Consider the following 18,509-nt stretch of genomic DNA (forward strand, 5'->3'; position numbering starts at 1 on the left):
AAGTATGATGAATGAAAGGTCAGCGGGAACTTGCTGAAGACGTAGAAAAATAGCATAGATGCCTGATCAAGAATTATTTAAAATAGAAAAGGAAATGACAACAAAAATCTGAGAGTTCAATGAAAGACAGCGAGCCGAACACACAAGAGTACTTCAAGGAGGTCCTTTTGCTATGTTTGGTTTCCGCACCACACCTGGGAAGTTACAGGGAGATAGTTATAGGGAGTCACAGGGAGAAAGGGAATTTTCCATCCATACAGCTTTTGTCACAATAGAAATGACTTTGAAAGCTAAAGACCAAGAAGGTGAAAAATAAAAAGGTATTATGGCAGTTACATAATCTCCTGTCAACTTGCGAAGGGGTGGAGTCTAGCCTGTTAATCAGGTCACAGCCAATGAGGCCTCTGTGTGGGCACGGCCCTCTCCTGATGATTCTGGGAACTCTTGTCTTCCTCCCTGGAGGTGAGACACACACTCTCCCTGCGAGGCATTCCTGTTGACAAGCCACATGGACCTACGCTGATGGAGCCAGAGCCCTAGAGCTTGAGGAGCCTGTGGAGACCCATGTCAGCACTGAGATGCTTCTACCACCGTTGGATCCACAAGACTTTCTACCAACTGGCCTGTGATCTTCTGGCATTTGGCATCATTACATGTGTTGTGTGAGTCTGAAAAGGAATGCATAGACTGGTATCAGACATATGGGCTAATATAGGACTTATGGACTTGATCTGGACTGGGCTGGAATGTTTTCTCAATATATAATTGCTCTTGTATATAACTCTTTATATATAGATAGATATAGATATATAGACATAGACATCGATATCAATATAGATATACGAATGAGTGTCTCTGGATTTGTTTCTCTAGTGTACCCAGGTGTTGTGTGAGTTGGCATGGGGTCCATGCCATAGACAAAAGGAGGACTCGCTTTTGCTGTTGGGAAAATGTGAAGTCAGAGGGGAATGTTTAGAGGGAGGTTAATACACTGATTTGAGGTTCAAGTTATACAGAGATCCCTCAGAAGAAAGCGGGGTGATCTACTGGCTCTCCAAGGGTGCATCGGTTGGAGCCTCAGCAACAATTGGTTTGGTTTGCTTTTTGGGTTTGTAAAGAATCAAGTTTTAACCCAGTGGTTCTCAACGCCATACCCTTTCATATAGTTCTTCGGGTTTTGGTGATCCGCCAGCCATCAAATCATTTTCGTTGCTACTTCATCACTGTCATTTTGCTACGGTTATGAATCGGGTGACCCCGGTGAAAGGGTAGAGATTCACAGATTGAGAACCGCTGCTCTAAGCAAACATCTGTTGTAGGTTGACAGGGGAATAAATAGATCTCTTTAACATCTGGAACTTGAGAAAGACCACAGGTGTCTCCTAATGCCCAATGTGGCTCACTGCCAGTCTAGCAATCTTGGTTCTAGCAGGAGCAGGGGTAGCTGAGGGAGACCCTGTTCACAGAGCTCAGTGAGAAACATGCTTGCTTGTTACAAGTTCTGCCTCCTTCAATCTTGCTCATCTGATGAGTTCCTCTTCTTCTTTTATTGTAATAATACAGACTCGAGGACTGATTAGGCTTTGTTAGTTCAGTGGAGTGTTTTCTGGTCATTGATGTCAACTCACAGTAATGACATAACCTTTCCTTTCCTTGGTGATGCATAGATGAGAAGTCAGACAGGGGTTGTTGGGAGTCAGACTCAAGAACACTCAACAACAGCAATAACATGGGGAGCCAAGAAGTCATGCCCAGGGACACCCCAGGCCCATGCCTGAGTTATAATCATAGCCAGCATCCCTTATGGGATATATCCTGGGCTCTATACATCTATGGCTATAATCTCATTTTGGAAGACATTCTAATGGGCGTACAAGATTAGGGTGAGATTAAGATCAGATTTTAGTGGAGGGTGTGAACGAAGGCACACCTTTTGTTTCCTTGGGAGCACCTTTGACTCGGCCTTAGCAGAGGATGTACTCTAAGACATCATCCTTCACTTTCCTTGTACGAGGTGTGTCTACCGTACCATCATGCACAGAGTTCAACAGATATACACGTTTGAACACCCATCACCTCCCCTGCAAAGCCAGACCTCTATTTCATGACGGAACTGTGGTAGAAGCAAGACCTACCGTGGCTTTTGGACACGTGCTTCTGGCTTTGGACCCTGCCTTTGGCTCACTTTTTCCTGACCTGCAGCTTTAATGTGAGACACGCTGCACAAATTGCAGAACCAGGGACCTGATGGACTAACTCAAGGGAGGGTGTGTCTGGGGGAGAAGGGAGCGGGTATAGAGATGGAGCAGAATAGCCTCTTGGAAGAGTTGAACATTCAGGACAGCTTTAATGTCCAACTCCTCAGGATTTGTCTGGTATAAAAGAAATTATTACCACTGCTCATCTGTAAAGCGGGTTGATAATAGCATTTCATGAACATGCTGTTTGTAAGACGACATGAGTTATGTGGTGTTACATGCGTTAGGTTTTTTTGGTTTTTACATTTTCTCTTCAGTTTTGAGGGTATAATTTACTTTTTATTATACTTAGTAGTGTATTTTAAATATGTGCTCTTATAGAGCCAGTGTTTTTACATTAGCTATTATCATTTGAAATAAGGCAAGGAAAACTCTTTTTTTTAAAGTAATAATGTGTTTTATTTATCCCCCACCCCCTCAAAACATATCTTGATTATTCGAGGCATTATCATGATCGCATTTTGATTACAGAGTACCTCACCACATAGTAAAAATACCCATGCTTTGGATTTCTGCTGCCCGGGCAGGCATGATGCCCACTCAGGACATGGCAGCACAGTGTGAACGCTGGGCTCCATGAGAAGCGATTCTTTACTGTGAGGGCAAGGCAGCGAGCGCTTCACTTGGTGGCGTGTTTCTTATAGAGCTCCAGGAACTCTGCCACATCCTCAGGGGATCCCAAAATGACTGGCGCCCTCTGGTGGATTTCAGTGGGGACAATGTCCAAGACAGCTTCATTCCCGGTGGTGGCCACTCCTCCGGCCTTCTCCATGACATAGGCCATGGGGTTACACTCGTACAGCAGTCTCAGCTGAAAAACAAGAGCAGAGGGCGGCGTCCGCATCCCAGTAGGCGCTACATGGCAAGGGATCTCTTTTAGCCAGGCTGTGCCGGGCTCCAGGGGTTTCTAATGGACCTTCTATTCTGCCTGTCCTTCTATGGCGCTGGGAAAGGGCCTCGAAAGCATGCACTGAGACCATAGTCTAATCCAGTGCCCATCCGCTGTAACTACCAGACAAGACCCAATGCAAACGTGAGACTGGCCATCTGGACTTGGGGTTGATGTGACCTTGGGACAGAGCCCTTGACTCCCTTCTCTGGACCTACTGAGCGATCCTGCGTGCTTTGGATGGAGTATCGCTTCTTCAAAAAGCATAAAATAATCCACAGTGCTGGCTGGCTGCAGACATCTGGAAAGCAGATGGGCCCCTCCAAGAACACGCATACTGTTTGCCCCTCTAGGTACGTTCCATTTACGGATCTCCCAGGGCTAAAGGGTAGGGATTTCGTGTCTGAGACATCTTGGCGTTTGCTTTTCAGTATTAACTTCTGAATTGTCTTCGTTTCCATGCAATTTGTCTACTGAGCAGGGAGCCTTCTGCAGGTGTTTCCTGGCTCTGATTCCACCCAGGCGTGTGCCCACATTTGCTAAACTGAGCTAGAGGAGCTTGGGCAACTCTCTAAGGCCTTAGAGAAAAGTACCATCAAGCAGATACTCACAGAGGTTGGAAAATCAGAGGGAGCCATGGAAGAAAGAGTGATATTTCTAATTATCTTAAGTGGGATCTGAGACCCTGAGTGATGCTGAGTATTGATGTTGCCCATGTGCTCTGAGTCCACCCAGAGGTGCCTCAAAAGAAAGTCCTGGAAATCTACTTCCCCAAATTCAGCCACTGACATGCCTATGGAGCAGTTCCATGCTGACCTACATGGGGTTGTCAGGAGCTGGCGTCACCTGGAGGGCACCTGGGCTGGTAAGGGGATTTACTGTTCTTTCTCTGTCTCTCACATCTATAAAGAGAGCAATCTGTCCACAGGGTGGTACTTTGGAAGCAAGCTCTCTGCACCCTCTGGGGATGTGAGAAGCCATGACACCCAGACTCAGCCCTGTGTGACCTGCTGGGATCGACACAGGCATTGGGCAGTGCAGCCAGAGATCACAGTTTACCTAACTACTCAGCGACTCTTTCCTTCCTAGAAAATTGGCATTTTCCAAACGGCGTATGTCAGCTCCCTCGTTATCTCCGTGTGATGCTTTTTGAAAGCAATTCAAGCCTCTATTGGGAACACACATGAGCTTTGCTGGCTTGGTAACTGAACTGGATGATCTTTTCACTTTAGAATGGAGTTCATTGGGCCGGAACGAAAGCCTGGGGCCACTAAGCACTGAGTCCACCTGTCTGACTGCATTATCTTTGCCTTAGCAATGGAGGGGCTTATGGGAAGCCAGATTTATATTTGGTTGACATCTCCTGCATTTAGCAAGAACATCCTTAAATCTAGAAACAAAAGCACCACAGATATCCCGAGCCCAACAGTTCCCACAACCTTCCTTTTTCTCCTAAATCAGATCTCCCAGGTTAAAAATTATTTCAATCCATTTCAACTTGTTTTCAGGGACTTTTGGTTACCTTTCCTTTGGGACTCTTCTTGTTGGCAGGGTACAAAAAGATCCCTCCATACACCAGCGTGCGGTGAACATCGGCCACCATGGAACCCACGTACCGGGCAGCGTAGGGAGCTGAATTATCCTGCCAAGTCAAGACCAACAGCAATCAGGGCTGCAGACAAGAAAGAGAGTTCTCCCGGAGTCCCTTATGCTTATTCCACTCAACAATCACCTACAGGGTATGTGTTTGGGACAGTGTGAAGCAATGTGATAGAAGTCGTGTTTTGGAGAAGCAGATGATGGAATAGTTATTGGAGAGAGCCTCACACAATCTGACAGTTCATGTTAAATTACCACCCAGAAGTCCCGAGGAGGTATACTGGCACCATAGAGATGGTGCAGGCACGGCGAAACCTGTGCCATTGAAGCAGGAGCTGGGTAGGGCTTGTTGTTGGTAGTTCCCATTCAATCAGTTCCTGACTCATGGAGACCTCGTGTACAATGAACAGGATCAAGGCATGGTGATCCTTAGAGTTTTAACGGACTGGTTTTATGGAAGTAAATTGCTAAGTCTCTCTCCCTAGTCTGGCTCAATGTGGAAGCTCTACTGAAAACACTTCAGCGTGAGGCCAACCTCACAGACAGATGGGTGATGAGTGTGCATGAGATGCATTGTCTGGGCTTCGAAGCCAGGCCTGTTGCACAGAAGGGAAGATTTCTGTCCCTTTGTAGGTGGTGTAAACAGTTAACATGCTCACCTGCTAACCCGAAGGTTGGAGGTTTGAGTCCACTCATAGGTGCCTCTGAAGAAAGACCTGGAGATCTGCCTCCAAAAACCCACCCCTAAAAACCCTGTGGAGCACGGCTCTTCTGTGGCACACACGGGGTCACCGCGAGTCAGAGTCAGTGCAATGGCCCTGGTGTGGGCGTCTTCAAAGGAGAGGGACCAGCAAAAGCGAAGGGGTGGCCTGCACTCTCCACATTGGGCATGGTGGCATCTCCTGGGGAAATGAGGGTGGACTGTGGCGGGTGGAGGGGGTGGGGGTGAGAGGTCTAGGAAAGGAGACAATCCAGGTAGACAGAGAGGCAGGGGCCAGGTCCAAAAGGTTCTGAGTGCTCTGCTAGCCACCCCAGAAGATCACTAGCCTTCCATGACAATGACAGAATTACACAGTTCCACACAGGACCAACGGCACCAACAGACATGTCTTCTCTTTGCATTCCACAATTTGTCATCTCTTTCATGAGCGTGAGTCACAGCAGCAGGTTCCCAAGTTTATTTGGCCTACTGTCCCCTTTTCAGAAAAAGTGCTCAGCGACTCCTGGAATTTAATGGACTATAATAGCCCATAAGCCAGGAAGCTTCCAGCACCCTTCCCGGGGTGGACTCACTCACTCACTCTGGGAAACACTGGTCTATCATTAAGTGGTAAACAGGCTAGCATGGAAACGTTGAGCCTCCCCAGAGCTACCTCAAAAGAAGAGGTTAACGATCAACCCCCCAAAACTCAGCCCCTGAAACACCCAACCTGGGATGTGATTGGGTTTCCACCCACCACAGAAGGATTGCCTGGAGGAGCAGGGGTCCAGTGAGCAGTGCCTGGCACTCTGGGTGAGAGCACATGTTATACCATCTGAGATCTGGTCCTCAGAGCTGACATGTCCATCTGATCGACTTTAATCCTGATGTTCTGCTGCTGGGAAAGAGTGGCAGTGCTCACAACAGCTCCCTGCGTCACCGCCGATCCCTGGGTCGGCACAAACGAGAGCTGCACCTCGCCTCGGAGGAGCCCTGATGGCCTTGGAGTCAGCCTGCTAACCGCGAGGTCAGCTGTTTGAAACTCCCACAGGAGATGGGCAAGGTTTTCCACTCCCGGAAAGAGGCCGTCTCTGGAACTCACAGGGGCGGTTTTGTTATGAGTCGGCATCGACTCAATGGCAGTGAGTTATTGAGTTAATCAATCCACCTCTATCCTGTGGCATTCTTTTTCAGGGCAAGTCATGAATCATGTCCCAGGAGATGTCTACGAACTTCTGTCACATGTGGTCTAGAGGCTCCCCTCTTTGCACAGGACTGACACCCCATTCCTGCCCTCACCTCCTCACCCCGCCCCCCCAGCTGCCACAGCCCGATCATAAAGAGGCCTGTGCCCCGCTCACTTACGGGGGGGAACTTCTTCCTTTGGACGTACTCGGTGACCGCAGGATGAAAGTCCTTGGCATAGCCTTCATTGAGACTGTAGATGCTCCCTTTCTTTTTGATCTTCACATCTTTGTCCACCAAAATGAACTCTCCGATGGCCTTGCAGACAGGGAAGGAACGGCTGGTGAGAAGTCTCTTTTTCCATAGAGGTATGGGGAGGGGGGAGGGTCTGTCTGAGGTGTGTGCAGGGTGGGCTGCAGGAAGGAGGCATGACCTGAGGTCACACTTGGGAGCCAGCACATTGGGCTGTCCTCACGCTCAGGACACCTGCCGACCTCTCCAAGGATAGCGAGCAGGGTGAGAGGAGAGGGAGGGTGGGAGGAGTAAAAGCAAACAGGGACAGAGAATGGGGTGGGCAGGGGGGTACTGTAGATGGTGCAGAGGAGAGCCTTTTGAGCTTGTTTTAAATGGTCGCAGTAAAACAAGAAGTGAGCCACACAAACCAAACAAGCCAGCGCAATGCCTAGGGGTGAGCAAGGTCTGCATGAAGTACAGGGAAAGAATGGGGTGCAGAGGACAGGTGGGTGTCGGGGCGAAGGGGCCCAGGGCTTCTCTGGTATCATCACAGTGCTCAGGGCTTTGCTTGGCTTCACACCTCTGTCTCGCCGGAGCTGTGCTGTTTGTCTACTGTCATAGAGGGAAGCAGACTCTGAGCTTGGTTTCTTGGTCTATTTGCCTCTTCAAGGCCTGCTGTCTAATGTGTCATTTTTCTCCAGAAAAATTGGTGTTCTGCACCCCTACCCCATGCCACCCCCATGCTGCTGGAGCTAAAGGCCTTTGGTGCTTGGGTACTTTAGAGGAGCTTTGAATTGGGGCAGGAGGTGGGGTAGGAAGTCTCTCTCATAGGATCCTACTGCTTTGTCCCTAGGATGATTACCAGTTCCCATGTCTTGCTGATAAGAAGGTGATTAAGGATCTGCCTACCTGGGGAGGAGAATAAAGAAAGGGAGTCCTGTCAACATACCTCAACCTGATTCCTGCTGAAACAGGGGTGTGGAGATGAGCAAGGAACTAGGAAAGGGAGAGAGAGGGAGGGAGGGGAGAGAGAAGGACTGGAGAAAGAAGAAGGAAGAGGGAGAGAGGGAGGAAGAAATGAGGGAAAGAATTCCATGGCATAGGAGCAGAAAAGGAGGCTGGAAGAGGGAAAGAGATAGGAAGCAGGAGGAAGGGAAGGGAGAATGAGACTAAATTAATGGTCATTAAGCGGCATTATGAATGTTTCTTCTACTTTTAATATTTGTAAGAAGGCGCTGTGGGTGAGTGTGGTAGTTACATAATCTGGTGTCAACTTGTGGAGGGGTGTAATCTAGCCTGTCAATCAGGTCAAAGCGTGATGACCTCATTTAGAGGCGCCACAGAGACAAATAGCTCACTGGAAGCAGGACACTCACTCACTCCCTACGAGACATTCCCGTTGAGAAGACACATGGAGCTACACTAAAGCCCTGGAGCTGAAGGAGCCACGTGGAGACACATGCCAGCACTGAGATGCTTCTACTGCCACTGGATCCACAAGACTTTGCACCCACTGGCCTGTGATCTTCCTGTATTCAGCATCATTGCATATGTTGTGTGAGTCTGAAGAGGACTTTATAGATTGGTATCAGACATATGGACTAATATCAGACTTATGGACTTGATCTGGCCTGGGCTGGGATGTTGTCTCAATATTCAATTGCTCTCGTATATAAAGCTCTTTCTTATACACATAAGAGTGTCTATGAATTTGTTTCTCTAGTCTGCCCAGACTAACACAGCTCAGCTCTGACTAACTTCAAGGTCAATGGTTCCTTATCGGAAGGAAGATGAGCATACCTGCTCCTATAACCGCAATGTCTCAGAAACCCTAAGGAGGCCCACTGGGAGTCAGAATTGACTCAGTGGCAATGGGTTTGGCTTTTCTTTCTTTCTTTCTTTCTTTCTTTCTTTCTTTCTTTCTTTCTTTCTTTCTTTCTTTCGAGGAGGAGGAGGATGAATATATCCCAAAACTTTGGTCACAAATATGTAGAAATATTCAGCTACTCTATAAAATAACACAAATAAATAAATGTATTTTTTTTAAGTTTAGGAAGTGGAGCCTTTTCACATGGGCACTGCACACAAAGACCAGGAAACTACACCCCATGGGTACCCACCCCCTAATACTACAGCTACTGTGGGTGTCTTAGCAGAAACCCTCAGTCTAGAGAGAAGGAGCAGAAAGCACTTAGCATAGCCCCAGGCCTCAGCATCAACCAGGGGAATGGTGCGCCAAACAGAGTGAGGACAGGCGGCAGGGAACCGTGGCAGCTGCATGCACGTTTCTTCAGAACACAGAGGGGCCCGGAGGTCCGAGGAGCACAGAGGATTACCAAACACGCAAACACATGCAAACACTTACTCCCAGAGAGCCCCATCTGCAATCTGGAAATGAGAGGAGATTTTCTGTTTTCCTGCACACCACGAACTAACTCAACAGTAACAGGCCTATCTCCAAAAGCATGCCCAGTGCTGTAAACAAGGGCTGCTAGTCAGCAAATCGCAACACCAGTGATTTTGGAAAATGGGCCCCTGGGCTCAGATCCAACTCTGCCCTGGCTCTGCGTGTGTGTGTGTGTGTGTGTGTGTGTGTGTGTGTGTGTGGTGTCACCTGCTTGGGGGCTTTGACTGGTGCTGTTTCTCTTGTTTATTATTAAACTTCCCTACTTCCAAGGAGCTGAAAGTCCACTTACATAAGTGTGCCTGGACAAAGGTAGCTTGTGTTCTGGCTCAAGCTGCCTGCCCCTCTCACACCCACAGGTCCCTCCCTGTCACTCACAGGACCCCTGTCACTCACAGGGGGCTCAGGGGCAACATCGGGACCTTGTGTTCCGTTTGTCAGCAAAAAACAGCACTGTGTAGATAGTCCCCTTAATGTCACATGAAATGATTTCTAGAACTAACAGGAGCACATAAGCCCACTCGCTGCCTCTCGGGGCACAGCCCCAGGCACCCACATGGCATGCTGATGTGCTGCACGGGTGTCTTGGCAGTGAGCTACAGAAGCCACAACGTTGGCTCACTTATTTCCAGAAAGATGTGTCTCCCACTTTAACTGCTCTCTTTGAAGCTGCCATTTCTCTCAACAAAGAAGCGGCTCCCACTTCACAGCCATACGGGAGGCATTACCCACAAGCCAAAGCATCTTCCTCAGGGCCCTGCAGGGTGCTCCCTGGCCTAAGCGAGACGAGGAGATGATCTTCGCCTCATTTCCCTCAGCTTGATATCACCAATACTGCATGAGTTACTTGCAGGCGTGGGTGCACGTAGAAGCCCCGGTGGTGTCGTGGTTACACATTGTTGGGCTGTGATCCACCTGGTTGTCAGTTCAAAACCACCGGCAGCTTTTCAGGAGAAAGACTGGGCTTTCTACTCCCATAAGCAGTTAGTCTCGGAAATCCACAGGGGCTCATTGTGAGTCAGCATTGACTCGATGACAGAGAGTATGGTTTGTTTATTCAACTGTCTGGCATTTGAATCACTTAACTAATGTCCATTCTAAAGAGCTTATTTGGGAACAAAGACTCCCTCTTCTGCTCTGGACATACTCTTTCTCATCTTGAAAATAATCTCATGAACCTCATCCCCCACCTCTCACCCCATCCCAACACACACTCACTCACTCACTCACTCACTCACTCACTCACTCACTCACTCACTCACTCACTCCAGCCAAGGAACCTAACCTCCCCCAAGTCTCTCACCGGATCCAGCATGAAGCAGTTCACCCCACACTCCATGGCCAGCACCAGCATGGTGGCACTTCCATAAAGAGCATAACCAGCTGCCACTAGATTCCGACCTGGCTGCAGAGCGTCCTTCTCAGAGGGTTCCCCTGTTGAAGTCTAGAGCAAGCAAGAAAAGACGTTTGGGTATTGTGTTATGGGGACCTTCTCTCCTGTAAATCCTTTAACAGGGCCTTTACCAAAGTCCTCCTCTATCTAACGAAGTGAGTGGTTACTTGGGTGTCACAAGGGCTAAACACTTGACTACTCCCCGAAAGGTTGGTTGTTCAAACCTACCCAGGGGTGCCTTGGAAGAAAGACCAGGTGATCTGCTCTGAACCGTCAGCCATACAAGACTATGAAGTACAACCCTGTTCTGAAACAGATGGAGCACCCGTAGTCAGAAATGACTTAAGGACAACTGGGTCTGGACTTCTAATGCAATAAGGTATCTTCCCAGAGGGACCTCACTGTACACAGCAGTAATATCCTGATTATATTACCAGAGCTGCCTTCCCACCAGACCCCAAATTTCCTGTATCTGGATCCTTCTTTCCAACCTGGGTCCTCCTCTAATTTTACTAATTTGATATTCCCTTAGTTCTCCATTATCACTTCCAAAAAGGAACAGGCCTTCTGGCCAGCTCCCACTAATTATATATTATTATAAGCAGTCAATGACTTTCAGCTGCCTGCTCCATCATTCGGGAAGCAAATTAGCCCGGGGCTGCAGGGAAGCTCCGCTGCTGAAGAGATCGATTTCCCGAGCCCCACACGCACACACTTAGAAGTGTGGTCTACATGACTCACACACCAAAGATACTCTATTCTCGGAAATTCGGGAGCATCCAATTTCACCAGAGTCAATACAAGGTACGGCAGTTACCTTCACATTCTTCAACCATGACCCACAATAAGAAAGTGTTTACCTGGCAAATCAATAACAATAGGCACATGTCTGCATACACAATGACAATAAATGTAATGAAACAATATTTACACACAGAACCTGTGATCATTCGATTTTATATCAGCTTGGATGGGCCAGGATCCCCCCAAGATGTGATCTAACACACGAGGTCAACTCCATGATGAGATTTGTGAAGCAGCCAAGCCGCTGTGTGATCACTCCTTCATCTGCGCACGGCCTTGGTCCCGGGGGGAGGTTCGTTGCAGGTGCGGCCTCCTCTGAGCGTAGGCTGGCAGTGTGCGTAAGATAGCACACTTGTGCTGCATCTGAATCCTGCATCTGCCTCACTGACCGCTTTCTATCACCTGCCGACGACCACAGTGGCCTCAACTACCGGCAAATCGTAGGTCCGTCTGGCTCGGTCACACTCGTCATCTCTGTCTCTGAAGACAGTTTGTCTTGGAGCCCGTTGAATCGCACTAGCATTTGTGATCGAAGTGGCTGTTGTGAACTGATTTCACTATTCTTTATTTGTCTTTTAATTGATAACCAGTGCATTTCGATATTCTAGGAGTGGTTTTCATTGAGAATTTTCATTTTAGAGAGTGAGGTAGGAAATGGAGCTGGTAAACTTTATAGTTGCTGGTGGCTCCCTTTGAGTCGATTCTGACCAGGTCAGTCTTTACAGGAGCAAATCACCAAGTCACCTGAACCCACCCAATCTTTCAGTTAGTGGCTGAGTGCTTAATCGTTTGTGCCACCAGGCATCCTTTGGCAAACATTAGACTCAAATCAAACCTGCTGCCATTGAGTTGATTCCAACTCTTGGGACCCTAAAGGGCAGGGTTGAATGCCCCTCTGGATTTCTGAAGCTATAAATCTTTTTAGCACTAGGAAAGTCTCATCTTTTTCCCACAGAGTAGCTGGTGGTTTCAAACTGTTGACCTGTCTTTCTACTTGTGTAAAGAGTGCAGTCTTGGAACCCACGGGAGTAGTTCTACCCTGTCCAGACGGTTGCTATGAGTCGGAATAGAGTTGATGGCCATGAGTTTGGTTTGGGTGGCACTGTGGGTAAGACCCGCAGCTGCTAATGGAAGAGTTCAAACCCACCCGCCACTCCAGGAAGTAAAGACGTGGCGGTGCATGTTTGTGAAGATACACAGCCTTGGACACCCCAATAGTACTCTTAGGGATTCAAGTCTACCCAGAAGGTGCCTGCCCACTGCTTCCCTGAAATCCCTGACACACTCAGCATTGCCATGAGTCAGAATCAACTTAATGACAACTCTTTTCGTTGAGGTTTTTTTACTACTCAAATTGATCTTGGTGTGCTAGGCTTCTCAGCCGAGACTCAAAAAGCAGAATGCACCCCAATGAACCACTGCGTCCTATTTGGCATCTGTTTAAAAAGAGAGTGTTTACAACACTAAACAATGAGAGTCTTCTTAAAGGAAAGCACCTGTTTGGATTTCATTTGGAAAGCCGTTGGATAACAGAATAGGGGAGCTTGGAAAGACCGGGCTTTCAGGTGAGCCGAGAAACCTGGCTGTGTATCTGGGAGGGTTCCTCTCTAAATTAAACAAGAGTCAAAGTCAAGATGTCAGGTTTTAGATTTTATGAAGTTCATGATGGACCCACAGGTAGTCATTCTATTTTTCATTTGTTTACTTGTTTAGGAGCCCTGGTGGTGTAGTGGTTATGAGTTGGGCTTTGATCTGCAAGGTCCGCAGTTCGAGACCCTCAGCCCCTCCAAGGGAGAAAGATAAGGCATCTACTCCTGTGAAGTTACAGTCTACAAAACTCACAGGGGCAGTTGTACCCTGTCCTATAGGCTCACTGTGAGTCAGCATCGACTTGATGGCAATGAGTTTGGGTTTTATGGTTATATACTTGCTTAGGAGCCCTAGGGGAGCCTAATTGGCACTGTGAGGTAAAGTCAGTGGTTCAAACCCACCTGCCATTCCTTGTGAATAAGATGAGGCTATCTATACCCATAAGGATTCACAGGCTCATAAACCCTAAGGAGCAGTTCTATTTTGAACTATGAGTTGGCAGTAGGTTGGATTGGGGTTTATATTCTTGTTTGTATAGCATTAACATTCATTCTGCTTTTGCCCCCTCTGTAATACATATGCTCACACACCCACACACACATACTTAAAGACAAAGAGGGCATGAGCAATTCTGGAGGTAGGCTGCTTGCCGAGATCTCTAAAGGAGAAGACTCAGGACAGGGGTCTGCGTTCCCATCCTTCACTATTATGCTTTCCATTATTTAGTGCAAGGCTCAGTAAACCTTTCCCATAAAGAGAAAGGCAGTCAATAAATATCCCAGGTTTCATAGGTTACCCAGTCTGTATGACAACTACTCATTCTACCTTTGTAGCATGAAATGAGCCAAAGGCAATGTTAACAAATAAGCATGGCTATGTGCCAATAAAATTTTATTTATGGGCACTGAAAATGAAATTTCATACAATACTATCAGACAGGCTAGATTTAGTGCCCAAGCCTTTATTTACCCACCTTCAACTTAGAGGATTTAAAGAACAGTTTTTAAATGAACAATCTCAACTTTTGTCACACTTCCACAAACATCTGTTCACATTGTATCATTGTGACCATTATCCTATTCTCTCCCCTCACACTAATGTATGCAGATAAATAATTTCCATCATAAATGAAAGAAAAATGTAGGCAAACATAAAATAGTATCTTCCTCCCACCACATTTGATGACTACATTTTCTTTTATCAGCTAAACGGGTCTTCATTATGTAATTAACACTGAAGTGTCAGACCTTGAGATATGTCAAGCCTCCCAGCAATTCGTGACCAGACATTGCAGCTGCTCTGCAATACTGAAATGGCTGCATGCTCCAGCTTAGCTGTTCCTGTAATCCCAAAGCAGGTGTTAGATCGACCACATCTCACCTTTCTGTAGATGGCAAAAATGGTGCCAATGGACACAAGACAATCAATGTTGGAAGAACCATCCAGGGGATCAAAACAGACCACGTATTTACCCTGGAGGAGCAAAGGAAAAAGACTTGTGACTTTATTGTAAACAATAAAACAATGTAACCAGGTTCAACAAGGGGGACCAGTAGGAATCTAGGAGAAAGTTCAAGAAGTGTGACCAAGGTCAATCGGCATACTGTAGTGAACACAATGTTCTGGGTCCTACTTTGGTGAGACATCGACTTAAAGCCATATGAGCAGCCACTACTGGTGGCAACTACTGGTATCTCTGCATCCAGAAGAAAGAAGAGGAATGCAGATCAATAGATATGCAGAAACCATTCGTCCAAAGGACTAATGAACCACACCAACATCAGTCTCCACAATGCAAAAGAACTAGATAGTAAGCAGCTACCATTACAAACTTCCCTGGAAAAGATCACATGAGAAGATCCTGGATCACATGCCAAAAAATGTAGAGCAGAACTAGAGGATACTAGGCTCACTCGTGGGGCAGAGACTGGTGGGACCCCCAAGACTACAAGACCCTTATACCCTTCATATCTTGAACTAAACTCTCCTATATTGCAGTAATCTGACATTTAAGATCAAAAGAGCAACATTCACTCAAGGGCAACCCTCCAAGGGTTAGGAAAGAAGGAGAAATGGAAGCAGGAAGCACAGGGAGGAAGCAGGATAAATAAACATTAAGGAAATTGCAATGGACACGTGGAAACCAAATGTGCACATATTGTTAATATAAAACTGATGATGTTCTCTGTAAACCTTCATCTAATTCACAATAAAATGTATTTACAAGAATAAATGTGGGCCTTATTTATTTATGCTACCATGGAAGATATGAGATCATATACAGGGAGGTAGATAAGAAGGGAAATAGATAGGGAAGGAGATGATAGATAGATAGGTAGATAGATAGGTAGGTAGATAGAATGTGAGCCCCCTGGGTGAATGAAGATGAAGCAAACAAAGGAATTAGCAAAGGTAGGCTTCGGAAAGGCGTGCGCATGACAATAGAGATGAACAGAAGAACCCAGGGGAGAGCTTGGTGAGTTAAGCACGGTACTGGTGTGAGCAACGGAGCGGACAGGGAAGATTTGAGATTTGATAGTTCAGTAGAACTGGTAGGATAATAAAGGATGTGGATCGAGAGAGATCTACAGTGATTCCTAAGAATCTAGCCTCATGAAGAAGTGGAGTCATTCATGAAGTCAGAAAGAGAAAGGGTACCATTAAAGTCATTAAGAGTTGAGGTATAAACCCACCCTTTTCTCCGGTTCTATTATGATGGCATTTTTGTCTTCTTCCGACACAAGAACACAAGTGGCAAAAGAGGCCTTCAGCATGTTGACAACCAGGTCATTGGAGAGGACATCTAGCTTCTTAACTTGATCACCCGTCACATTGGTAGAGCCGGCAATTCCATAGCTAGAGGGAAGGAAAGCACAAAACACATCAGCCATGGTCACCAGAAGATGTAAGGAAATCATCGCCTCTCAATGAAGAAGTCAAAGGAACCAGTTAAGAGACACAATAAACAAGGGCATTTTCTGGATCGGCGTGACCAGCGATGTAAGCTCGATCCAGTGAGCGTGTGGTTTTATAAGTGGAACAGTTCTAGCCCTTGATCACTCCCTCCTCCTCCTCTGATGTGGGAGAAACTCAGTTACAGAGGCCAATTGTTCGAGCTCCCTCTAACTACCAGGCCGGCATTCTCTTTGTGGTAGCCCCTGCCTCGGGCAAGAGTCCTCAAGGATGGAGGGGTGGCTCATGGGGGCTTTACCAATTTTTAATGCACCTCCAAAAAAACCACACTCACTGTCTGAGTTAATTGCAAATCATAGCTACCCTATAGAACAGGGGAGAACTGCCCCTGTGAGTTTCCAAGACTATAACTTTTTTTTTAAAACAAAAATATCAAAATGTGAAGCCTTTAGTTCTAAGTATTGCCATCTGGATCCTTGCACTCTTTTAAAAATAAAAACACATTTTATTAGGAGCTCTTACATATACAATTACAATCCATAGTTCCATTAGATCAAGCCAAGTTGTGCAATCGCTGCCATCGTCATTTTCAATACATTTTCTTTTTTCGTGAACTCCTTAGCTGTAACTCTTGATGGAGCAGAAAGCCTCGCTTTCCTCTCAAAGAGCAGCTGATGGTTTCAACCTGCTGCCACTAGGGCTTTTCAACACACCTGCAAGTCACTAATCATCTAGACCAAAATACAGCCTGCTTTGTTAGAAGGAGGGTTTGCTAGAAGGAGGATTTGTTATAAGGAGGGTTTGTTTGTTTGTTAATGGGATCAACTACACATAGAAATGAGAAACTAAATACCTAAATAAAAATAACTAAGGGCACTGTGGTGCCCTGGCTGAGATTGCTGGGAGGGCTATCCTAGGACTGTCCTGCCATAGTACCCCTTGCCCAAACTCCTGAAAATGTGTTCTCCCTAAGCAGGAAGTGCATGTTCCTGGATGCCCAGAACCAAGCGAATGCCCAAAGTCATCCAAACCCAAAGGTCTCATCTAGCCTGGTACTCTCCGTGAAGTAGCTACAGCGCTCCGCCTAGTTCCTCTGGGTAGATCACTCTCTGCACTTCTGTGGCTACCATATGGGAAGCAGCAGCTCACCCTCCAGCCGTCTCGCTCTCCAGCATCTTTTTTTTTTTTTTTTACCATACTACGCCTTTTACATGAGGAAAACACAAAGGATCTATCAGGAGCACCGACCAGGGCCTTGTCAGAAGAACAAAGGTTGGGGTTAGACTTAAGTGTGAGCCCCAAATCCATTCATACATCTCTGGTTTATATTTGTCTCTGGTTCACTTTAGAGACATCGTTATCATTGCATGATAGAGAACATTATAAATCATCCCCCTGAGATCTAGAACGTGCTTTTAAAGTGGCTTGTGAGTTGGGCGTTGGGCTGCTAAGGGCAAGGTCAGCAGTTTGAAAACACCAGTGGCCCTGCAGAAAGATGAGACTTTCTACTCTGGAAAAGATTTCGCCTCAGAAACCCACAGGAGTAGCTCCACCTTGTCCTGTCCAGTCACTAGGAGTTGGCGGTGAGTTTGCGTTTTCTTCTCTTTGATTCCAGACTACCCAAGATATTGGGTTGCTGTCGGTTCCAGTCAAAGTTAAGATTTTCATTAGACCAAGAAGGAGAACAATCATGGGGACATAGAGTGACTTCTATTCGCTGAGGTCTTGTGTTAGGTTATATCTTGATTAAAGTTTGTAAAGAAATATAATGACTAGATCTAATCTTTTGGGTGCTATTAGTTAAAAGGGATGTTTTTGTGTTTGATAGAAAACATAAGGCTGCTTAAAGGGAGTCCTCTTCTTGTCCCTGGTCAACAGATCACCATTTGATAGGCCCTGAGGGCAGAGACAATGAACATTCCTATCTGCTAACCAAAGTCCACCCAGAGGGGCCTCAGTCGAAAAGCCTGATGATGGCAAAAGTCAGAAAACCTTTTGAAGCACAGATCTCTAATGACACACACGGAGTGACTAAGGCTTGGGACTGACTTGATAGCAAGTCAATGTTGCTATCAATGGTGGTTGATATAAGCGAGACTTCGGGAAATAAAGCCGCAGCGTCTGGAAAGAGCGAACCCTGTTCTGGAGTCTCGGGCTGGGAACTGGCAATCTAAAACTGCCTTAGGTGGTCTTGGAAAGAGGAGGCTGGAAAGTGCCTCAGGGATCATGACCTGCACCTGCAGACTCTGGGGCCCCAGGAAGGCCTCCATGGTGCTATAGAGCCTGTGCAGTGTTTAGGAACAAGCTCCCATCCCTGTCCGACAGGACCGGAACTGCACGTGGCATGGAGGCATCATCTCCCTGGGACACTGGCCTTGGGGCTTAGGGAGGGCCCGTCCTCTCTGGGAGGAACCAGCACACTTGACTGACTTCCATGGAAACACGAGGACTCCAGTAACAGGACTTAGCCCAGCCTGCTTTGCTCTAGGTGCTCTGAATGGGAAAATCTCTGGACCCTGGAGGCTCCCCGACTGGGCCAT

At 46.9% G+C, this 18,509-nt stretch overlaps 1 protein-coding gene across 1 annotated transcript in view; it reads right to left on the reverse strand.

Annotated features, from left to right (window-relative positions):
• Positions 1–2,701: 2,701 nt before the first annotated feature.
• FBP1 (fructose-bisphosphatase 1) overlaps positions 2,702–18,509 on the reverse strand; it is a 30,902-nt gene continuing 15,094 nt past the window's right edge. The window contains exons 2-7 of the mRNA XM_075550706.1: positions 15,750–15,912; positions 14,437–14,529; positions 10,573–10,713; positions 6,812–6,949; positions 4,670–4,789; positions 2,702–3,069 (exon numbers count right to left, since the gene is read on the reverse strand). Of these exons, the coding sequence (XP_075406821.1) occupies positions 2,878–3,069; positions 4,670–4,789; positions 6,812–6,949; positions 10,573–10,713; positions 14,437–14,529; positions 15,750–15,912 (847 nt within the window). The 3' untranslated portion in view covers positions 2,702–2,877. The remainder of the gene's footprint in view (positions 3,070–4,669; positions 4,790–6,811; positions 6,950–10,572; positions 10,714–14,436; positions 14,530–15,749; positions 15,913–18,509) is intronic.

The sequence above is a fragment of the Tenrec ecaudatus genome, chromosome 5 (genome assembly GCF_050624435.1).
Source record: "Tenrec ecaudatus isolate mTenEca1 chromosome 5, mTenEca1.hap1, whole genome shotgun sequence".
NCBI lineage: Eukaryota > Metazoa > Chordata > Mammalia > Afrosoricida > Tenrecidae > Tenrec > Tenrec ecaudatus.